The sequence below is a fragment of the Quercus lobata genome, chromosome 6 (genome assembly GCF_001633185.2).
Source record: "Quercus lobata isolate SW786 chromosome 6, ValleyOak3.0 Primary Assembly, whole genome shotgun sequence".
Taxonomy (NCBI): Eukaryota; Viridiplantae; Streptophyta; class Magnoliopsida; order Fagales; family Fagaceae; genus Quercus; species Quercus lobata.
This window is the reverse complement of record NC_044909.1, coordinates 48,952,160-48,961,788: the sequence shown is the minus strand read 5'-3', so window position 1 is coordinate 48,961,788 and position 9,629 is coordinate 48,952,160. Positions and strand designations below refer to the sequence as shown.

The window sequence follows — 9,629 nt, the reverse complement described above, 5'->3', positions numbered from 1 at the left end:
TATTGAAACAGTATTACAAAATTAATTCACGCAGCACAAGAAATTATAAGTCTACTTTAATTATTGAATCAACCAAACATCATACAGACAATCCAGAACATAGGAAAGTTTAAGGGTTATGTTAAGTAGACAACCAAAGAAACACAATTGGTCATATGGTGCCCTTTGTTCAGTTGAGTTAATTATATTACATTAGCAACAACAAAACCATTGTATTGATTTTTTTTTTTTGGGTTAAAGAAAATAATTTAAAAAAAAAACAAAAAAAAACCATTGTATTGAAATACAAAGCACTAGCCATTTTTCCACAAGAAAGAGTCGTTGGGCAATAAACTCAGGCCACGAGACTGGTGGCTTGTGTTGAGCTTTGAAGCTCCGGCCATGACAGTGGTGATGGTGGCTTGTGTTGAGCTTTGAAGCTCCGGTCATGGAGGTTGTGGGTTTGATTCGAAGATGGAGAGATCAGGTGAGGAGAGAAGAGAAAGAGAGGGAGAGAGGCTTAAGGATTATGTTTTTGCTTAAAAAAAGAAAAAAAAAAGAAAAAGGTAACGTGGCGGGTTAGCTCCTGACCCAAGGTTTTTTTTTTTTTTTTTTTTTTTTTTTTAAGGGACAAAAAAGTTCATTTAACATAATTTTTTTACATACGTCTTTTGGTGCCTTCTAGTGTATTATTTGAATTTTATTTTGGTTAGTTTTAGGCAGGTGAATTCGTTTTAGTTACAAGTTTTGGTCAATATTTTTTTAGTATTAGTATTCTTACATGCCAGAGACTGATAAGAAGAAGAAATGAAGAATGATATAAAAATCTAATATAAAATAGTTCACTTGAAGTTTGTAATCATGCCGTCCTCATTTTGGATATCATTTTTCACATCACTTCAGTAATAGTCCAATGTCTAATATATTCATTTTTCTTTCTCAATGTCCTTAAATAATCCTATTATCTTTTATTAACTTTGAATTAAGTGAGTTTTAATTAACTCAACTGATAAAGTTAGTTGGATAAAAAATTTGAAATTCAATTTTCACTTACTTCAAAAATTAATTGATATCTTATTATCATTAGGAGCGTACGTTATACGTTGAAATTAAAAAAAAAAAAAAAATTAATTGTATAAAGCTGGCTAATCCCATTTACAAACATAAAAGCCCAGCTCTGGCAGCATAGTCGTTAGAGAGCTCCCATGCTGTGTCTAAAACTCACCCACCTTTTCAAACGCGTTCCCTCCTCTCTTCTATTCTCTACATATTCAACTTCCAACTACCTTAACTGTCACCTCAACTACTTCCTCTCTAACCAAACCTCAACGCTCCAATCTCTCCTTCAATCTCATGCTCTCATCATCGCCAGTGGCAACTCAAACAACCTGTTCATAGCCTCAAAGCTTATCTCTCTCTATTCCTCTCTCAACAAACCCACTTCTTCCACCAAAGTGTTTGACTCAGTGTCTCCTAAAGACACATTTCTTTGGAACTCTGTGATCAAATCCCACTTCTCTAATGGCAATTACTCTCAAGCCCTTGAATTTCATCTCCAAATGCGAGCATTTGATACCACACTTGACCAATTTACCATTCCAATGGTTGTTTCTACTTGCGCTGAGTTGATGTTGCTAGACCATGGCAAGAACATTCATGGGTTGGTTTTGAAACTTGGGCTCTTTGCGGAGAATTCCGCGGTTGGGTCTTCATTTGTGTATATGTATGTCAAGTGTGCTCAAATGGATGATGCATATCTTATGTTTGATGAAATGTGTGTTAGAGACGTGGTTGCTTGGACCGCACTTGTGATTGGGTATGTGCAGAATAATGAGAGTGAGAAGGGTTTGGAGTGTCTTTGTGAGATGCATAGGGTGGGTGGGGATGGTGAGAGACCAACTTTTAGAACATTAGAAGGTGGGTTTCAAGCTTGTGGGAACCTGGGTGCTTTAGTTGAAGGTAGATGCTTACATGGTTTAATAGTAAAAACTGGAATTGGGTGTTCACAAGTTGTTCAATCTTCGCTTTTGTCCATGTATTCCAAGTGTGGGATCCCTGGAGAAGCTTACCATTCGTTTTGTGAAGTAACTAATAAAGATCTTCTCTCATGGACATCACTCATTGGTATTTATTCAAGATTTGGGCTTATGGCTGAGGGCTTGAGTTTGTTTTTGGAAATGCAGGAGAATGAAATATACCCAGATGGAATAGTTATCAGTTCCATACTTTTGGGATTTGGTAATTCCATGATTGTCTTTGAAGGAAAAGCCTTTCACGGATTAATCATAAGGCAGCATTATGTATTGGATATGATGGTTCATAATGCATTATTGTCCATGTATTGCAAGTTTGGATTATTATCTCTTGCAGAGAAGCTCTTTCGTAGAGTACCTGAAGCAAACAAAGATTCTTGGAACAATATGATTTTTGGCTATGGTAAGGCAGGGCTGGAAGCTAAGTGCATAGAATTGTTTAGAGAGATGCAATGGATTGGCATTGAACCAGATTCAAATAGCTTGGTCTCTATGGTTTCTTCATGTTCCCAACTGGGAGCAACCTATCTTGGCCGTTCACTTCACTGCTACATAATTAAACATTCAATGGATGAAAATGTCATGGTAGTTAGTACACTCATGGACATGTATGTGAAAGCTGGCAATTTGAATATTGCATGGAAAATATTTTGTGGGACACAGAGAGATATCATCACATGGAACACATTGATCTCATCTTATACTTACTGTGGGCACTATGCAGAGGCTGTAGCCCTATTTGAAGAAATGATTTCAGAAAACTTGCAACCCAACTCAGCAACATTGGTAATAGTGCTTTCAGCTTGTTCTCATCTTGCATCTCTTGAGAAAGGAGAAAGGGTTCACTGTTACATTAAGGAAAGAGGGATTGAGTCTAATATTTCTCTGGCCACTGCATTGGTTGATATGTATGCAAAATGTGGGCAACTTGAAAAAGCAAGAAAATTGTTCAACACAATGAAAGAGAGGGATGTTATATCTTGGAATGTGATAATCTCAGGTTATGGAACGCATGGTCATGCAAAATCTGCTATCGAGATATTTCAGCAGATGGAGAAATCAAATGTTAAACCAAATGGACTCACTTTCCTTGCTCTTCTTTCAGCCTGTACTCATGCTGGGCTCGTCAAAGAAGGGAAGTGTCTATTTAATAGAATGCAAGACTATTCCATAAAACCCAACTTGAAGCATTATTCCTGTATGATAGATCTTCTAGGAAGGTCAGGTAATCTACAAGAAGCTGAAGCATTGGTCCTTTCAATGCCATTTTCTCCTGACGGTGGGGTGTGGGGTGCTTTGTTAAGTGCTTGTAAAATTCACAATGAAATTAAGACCGGTGTAAGGATTGCAAAGTATGCTATTGAGACTGACCCAGAAAATGACGGGTACTATATAATGATGTGCAACATGTATAATTCTGTTGGGAGGTGGGAGGAGGCTGAAAGGGTAAGAGAAATGATGAATGAAAGGAATGTGGCAAAGATAGCTGGTTGGAGTACACTCTAGGTTATATGAATTTCCTTAGATTCTTGTTGGGGTATCTCTCTTACCCTTGGACTTGATAGTTATATAATTATATAAGGAACTTTAGGATCCACCTCAATTCTGAAAGCCAACAACAGAAATGAAATAGGTCAATGTACAAGGAGCCTGAATTTTGCTTCAATTCAGAATGTGGCTAGCATTGCTGTTGCACTACTGTGGCTCACTGGTAATCTTCCTGTTCACTGTGTTCCAAACCCCCTTTGGTTTCTCTTTTTTGGGGGGGTACTCAGCAGTCATAAACTACATGGAACATAAAAAAATTAGAGAACATACAAGTAAAGTAGTGACTCAGGCTGGATCAGTTTTTTGGCTGGGTCCCATCCAATCACTGCATCATGGACGTGTAGCACTGCACCCTTTTGCTTTACTTAATTGAGTTTTAACTTCTTTGAACCTTTTTGTATGGGTATATGGGTTGTGAGTTCTTTTCCTTATCTATGCATGAAGCCTGTCCATTTTTTGTACCTCCATATCTATAATGTAAAACTTCTCACTTGTGCCTTTACAACAGGAAAGCCAACTTTGTCGGTCAACCAAGCAATTTGAATAATGACCATGAGAGGGATGATGGGTTCAACATATTCCAAGTCTTCTGCATTAAATGTGGCCTGGTACAGGAAGCAGGTGCCTTAAGTGCTTCATTAGCACACCCTTGAAAATTTTGTAATAATATAAAATCTATATTCAATAGTTTAGGGGGAAAACTATAGATTTTCCTTGACTTATTTTCTCCATATCGACCAAAAAAACTTACACCCTCCATTGTCTTTCCCAGATTATCGATTTGATTTGTAGAATTGTATTCAAAAGTGAGTAAGCTGTTTGCGACTATAGTAGGTGTGGTCATTTTCCATTGAAGGATTGTGGCGTCTTGTGGCAAAAAAGAAGATGAATTTGATCTTTTTGGGTTTGAGTACAAGGTGAGGTATATGTTGTTTTAATATGCTTTTGTATACTTTAAGGGCATTTTTATGTGCTTTCACTTTCGTCTTTCTTTTCTTTTGGATTGGAAGGGGGCATTAACTCTTAAGCTCAAAGTTTTTTTTTTCCCTAAACAATTTTGCAGTTTGATTTTTATTTCTGTTAGAGAGAGCCTCATTTTTTCAGTTTGTTTTATCCATATAAATCAATTTGAGAGTAGAAAATCTTCATATTCATGACAGAAATTTAATTTCTGCAACCATGGTTTGTTTGTTTTGTTTTGCTTTATTTTATATTTTATTTTTAAATTATGCTTTTCTCCATATTTTGCCTTTTGATTATTTTTTGATATATGTTAGGAATGCTAAGGAGAGAATGTTATGTGGAAATCGAATAAATTATGTGGCAGTTCAGGGCAAAGATCCAAACTCTAGTTTGTAGTCATCAAAGCAATAGAATAAATATTTTCCCCTGATGTATGCTTTTCTGTTGTCTTGGCCTCTAATACATATGCATTCCTCTTGTTGCTTGTATGATTTTAACAGAAGCTTAACCTTTGCTTACAGTGGAACCTACTCCATCAACGATATCTAGAACTACCTTGTAGCTCTTTTAGAAACATTAGATACTTCATTTCCTACTGTGCTCCAAAACCTGACAATATTCTGATTATTGGTGCTCTCTTTTTGCAACCAGCAGTGTAAATTATTGAGGAAACCAAAGATAGGTCAGAAGTTTATCAAATTGAGTTCCTTCTTGCTTCCTACAGTTTTTACCAATAGATGCAGTGGTTACTTGATGTTACTAACCAGCAGGAGAAAAACATTGAATATCATTCTCAATATTAGTTTGAGGTGAGTTGTTTCCATGGTCCATGTTATAACTGTGTATTTGTTGTTGTTGGTGTAATAATTTAATTTTAAGATTTTGGTGGAGCATTAATATTGAGCATAGAAAATAATGAAGTCACTCGACTCCCTTTTCATCATTAATTGTTAGAATATGAGCAAATCTAGAGTTGTCTGCCTGCTTGTGAAAAGTTGGAGTACAAAATGCAAAATGCCATTGTGTCTTGGTTGTGCTAGAATGTCATTTGAAGGGAAGGGATCAAAGGTCTATTTTTTACCATAGAACAAAAAGGAAAAGGGGGCAAAATAGGCATCTTTTTTTAAAAAATTATTAAATTGAAAGCCAGGTATTTAACTCCCCTATGTCGAACTCTTGAGCCTAAATGATGGTGCCCTATACTCTTTTTTAAGCTTTTCTTTCGAGGGGAGGGAGGAGGCAGGGACAAAATTGAACCCGTGACATTGAAACTAGGATAGGTTCCAATTAGACTACAAGTTTGTTGGTGGTGCCTTAAAGTGTTAGCCTTCTCATAAGCCCTTCTCCAACTCCATTAAATTTTAAGTTTTGACATACCAAATCTATGAATTGAAACAGCCAGTGAGTTTGCTAGTCAAATAAATGTAATTCTTGGAATTAGGCAGGATGTGTTGAGCCTACCCAGATCCTAGTAAACTAGGTGTCCCTCATAAATAAAGTTGTGTTTATAGGATTCTCAAAAAAGAAAAAGAAAAAGAAGGCTGAGTTTAACTGTTTATAGAGTTATAGAGTAAGGTATGGTACCCTCCCTACTCTTCCACTAATAAATTTAGATACAATTCCTTTTTCACAATTTTTTTTTTTAGAATAATTATGATTAGTATATGTTAGTAATGGTGTCAGATGTGAAAATAATGTCTAATAAAAAAAATTGTATCCCCTAATATTATCTTGAAAATTTTCAACTAAGAAACAAGTTGCCCTAATTTAATTTGCCCTAAGTCAACTATAACTTGAAATCAAACTTGTCTGTACCTTTAATGGCATAAAATAAGGGGATTGGCTCCCCTCCCGTTTTAAAGAGTAATGCTATAGAGTAATGAAATTGAGACAGGAGTAAGGATTGTGAAGTATGCTATTGAGACTGACCCAGAAATGATGGGTACTATATAATGATGTGCAACATTTATAATTCTGTTAGGAGGTGGGAGGAGGCTGAAAGGGTAAGAGAAATGGAGAATGACAGGAATGTGGCAAAGAGAGCTGGTTGGAGTACACTCTAGCTAGGTTAGACGAATTTCCTTTGATTCTTGTAGAGGGATCTCTTCCTTGGCTTGATAATTATACAATTATATAAGGAGCTTTTAATCCATCTCAATTCTGATAGCCAGCAACAGAAATGGAAATAGATCAATACACAAGGGGCTTGAATTTTGTTTCAATTCAGAATGTGGCTAACATTGCTGTTGCACTACTGTGGCTCACTGGTAATCTTCCTGTTCACTGTGTTCCAAACCCCCCTCCCCTTGGTTTTTTTTTTTTTTGGGGGGGGGGGGGTGGGGGGCCAGGGGCAACACAGAAGTCAAACATGGAACCCCCATCATAGGCAAAACATTAAAAACAAAAAAAAACAAAAAAGAAGAAGAAGAAGAGAAAATTCAAGTAAAGTAGTGATTCAGGATGGATCGCTTGTTTTGGCTGGGTCCCATCCAGTCACTGCATCAGTACAGATCATTTCAGTGACCTGAAGTAATATTAAGGGTGCATTTGTATAAGCTGTTTAAAAACGGTGTTTTGAGTTTAAAATGAGCCTTTGTAAAAAAGCTATGAGGAGTTGTGGTTGCAAAACAGAGTTTTGAGTTTTAAAAATGGTATTTTAAACTCTCAAAACGCCTAACCAAATGGGCGCTAAATAGAGTTGATATGCTTTGTTTCTGGGAGATCATGGACCATGTAGCACTGCACTCTTTTGTTTTACTTAATTGACTTTAACTTCTTTGAACCTTTTTGTATGGGTATATGGGTTGTGACTTGTGAGTTCTTTTCCTTATCTATGCATGAAACCTGTCTATTTTTCATACCTTCATATCTATAATGTAAAAACTTCTCACTTGTGCCTTTACAACAGGAAAGTGACCTTAATCAGTCAAGCAAGCAATTTGAATAGAGACTATGAGAGGGATGGTGTGTTCAACATATGCCGAATTTTCTACGATAAATGTGGCCTGGTCCAGGAAGCAGGTGTCTTAAGTGCTTCATTAGCATACCTTTGGAAATTTAGTAACAATATAGAATCTATATTCAATAGTTTAGGGGGAAAACAATAGATTTTCCTTGACTCTCCATATCGACCAAATAAACTTACACTCTCCATTGTCCTTCCCAGATAATCCATTTGGTTTGTAGTCAAAAGTGAGTAAGCTGTTTGCGACTATAGGAGGTGTTGTCATTTTCCATTCAAAAAAGAAGATGATTTGATCTTTTTGGGTTTGAGTACAAGGTGAGATATTTATCTTTTATATATTGAAAATCTGTTATGTTGTTTTGGTATGCTTTTGTATTCTTTAAGTGCATTTTCATGTGCTTTCACTTTCTTTTATTTATTTATTTTTTAATTTTTATGGAGGGGAAGGGGAAATTAACTCTTAATCTCAGAGTTCTTTTCCCCCTAAACAATTTTGCATTTTTTTAATTTCTGTTAGAGAGAGTCATGTTTTTCAGTTTTTTTGATCTTTATGCATCAATTTCAGAGTAGAAAACCTTCAATTTCATGACAGAAATTTAATTTCCCCATCCTTTGCCTGTTGATTATTGTTTGATAATTGCTAGGAATGCTAAGGAGAGAATGTTATGTGGAAATCGAATAAATTATGTGGCTGCTCAAGGAAAAGATCCAAACTCTAGTCTGTAGTCATCACTGCAATTGATTGCAATTGTTACTAAGTGGAGTTTCTGACAACTTGAGGAAAGCAAGTCAAAATTGTTGATGTGGGACATATATGACTTTTCTATACCCATTAAGATTAGTTGTTAATCTATCGAGATAAGATTCACTATGCTGAGATCGGTTATTGACCTTCAATTATTTTATGTTTTTTAAGCAATTTATGTATCCCTGGATATATTTAGTAACTTTAGTTGTCTACAAATGAATAATGTTTGCAGTAATACTTTCCCCTGATGTGTGCTTTTCTGTTGTTTTAGCCTGTAATTGAAACATTTATTTTCAGTCTGGTATTTGGAGATTCCAAATGAGACCAGGAACCTACTTCATCTTGCAAACATTCTTGTCAAATAAAGCAAACTGGAATTAATTTCTACATTTTTGGGTGCTGCATTCCACAACATACGCATTCCTCTTGTTGCTTGTATGATTTTAACAGAAGCTTAACCTTTGCTTACAGTGGAACCCACTTCATCAATAATATCTAGAACTACCTTATATCTCTTTTAGAAACAATAGGTACTTTCCATTTCCTACTATGCTCCCAAACTGACAATATTCTGATTATTATTGCTCTCTTTTTTGCAACCAACAGTGTGAAATATCGAGGAAAGCAAAGATAGGTCAGCAGTTTATCAAATGGAGGTCCTTCTTGCTTCCTACAGTTTTAAACAATAGATGCAGTAGTGGTTACTTGATGTTACTAACCAGCTGGAAAAAAGCATTGAATGTCATTCTCAATAATAGTTTGAGGTGAGTTGTTTCCATGGTCCATGTTATAACTGTGTATTTGTTGTTGTTGGTGTAATAATTTAATTTTTGATTTTGATGGAGTATTGTTGGATAATATTGAGCATAGAAAATAATGAAGCCACTTGACTCTCTTTTCATTATCATTTGTTAGAATATGAGCAAATCTAGAGTTGTTTGCCTGCTTGTGAAAAGTCTGAGTACAAACTTACAAATGCAAAATGCCATTGTATCTTGGTTGTGCTATAATGTCATTTGACGGGAAGGGATCAAGGTGTTGTGTGTTTTTTTTTTTTTTTTTTTTTTTACCATAGAACAAAAAGGAAAAGGGGGCAAAAAAGGCATGGTTATTTATTATGTATATATACCCTGATACAAGATCTTTTTTTAAGAGAAACTTATAATCTTCTTACACTCTAATGAGTATACAAAAGTTGTATAATTGGCTAACAATATACAAATATATAGAACAAAAAAAAAAAACCGAATATAGTATATTCCATCAAAGTTATGGTCAACAATAATTCTTCACGTAATAAACTTCATTAATTATTATTTTTATAGAAAAATTATTGATAATTTCATTTTTAATATATAAATTGTTTGCAAAACTTCATCCATGTTTGACAAAT

General features: G+C 35.3%; 1 protein-coding gene across 9 annotated transcripts; it reads left to right on the top strand.

Moving 5' to 3' along the window:
• The first annotated feature begins 1,157 nt into the window (after window positions 1-1,157).
• LOC115994351 (pentatricopeptide repeat-containing protein At4g39952, mitochondrial-like) lies at window positions 1,158-9,137 on the top strand. Of its 9 annotated transcripts, none has more exons than XM_031118463.1 (9): window positions 1,158-3,723; window positions 4,069-4,181; window positions 4,333-4,477; window positions 5,178-5,332; window positions 6,505-6,590; window positions 6,695-6,790; window positions 7,432-7,544; window positions 7,690-7,803; window positions 8,843-9,137. In XM_031118463.1, exon 1 carries the CDS (start codon window positions 1,185-1,187, stop codon window positions 3,516-3,518), a length of 2,334 nt encoding a protein of 777 aa, XP_030974323.1. In that variant the 5' UTR covers window positions 1,158-1,184; the 3' UTR covers window positions 3,519-3,723; window positions 4,069-4,181; window positions 4,333-4,477; window positions 5,178-5,332; window positions 6,505-6,590; window positions 6,695-6,790; window positions 7,432-7,544; window positions 7,690-7,803; window positions 8,843-9,137. The 9 variants fall into 9 exon arrangements, with proteins under 9 accessions (XP_030974323.1, XP_030974322.1, XP_030974325.1 ...); XM_031118462.1 differs by having other exon boundaries at window positions 6,691-6,790; XM_031118465.1 differs by lacking the exons at window positions 6,505-6,590; window positions 6,695-6,790 and adding an exon at window positions 8,708-8,766.
• The last annotated feature ends 492 nt before the right edge of the window (window positions 9,138-9,629 follow it).

Bases quoted from the DNA above. Each gene is read 5' to 3' on its own strand.
- LOC115994351 (XM_031118469.1), top strand. From the start codon at position 1,185: ATGCTGTGTCTAAAACTCACCCACCTTTTCAAACGCGTTCCCTCCTCT.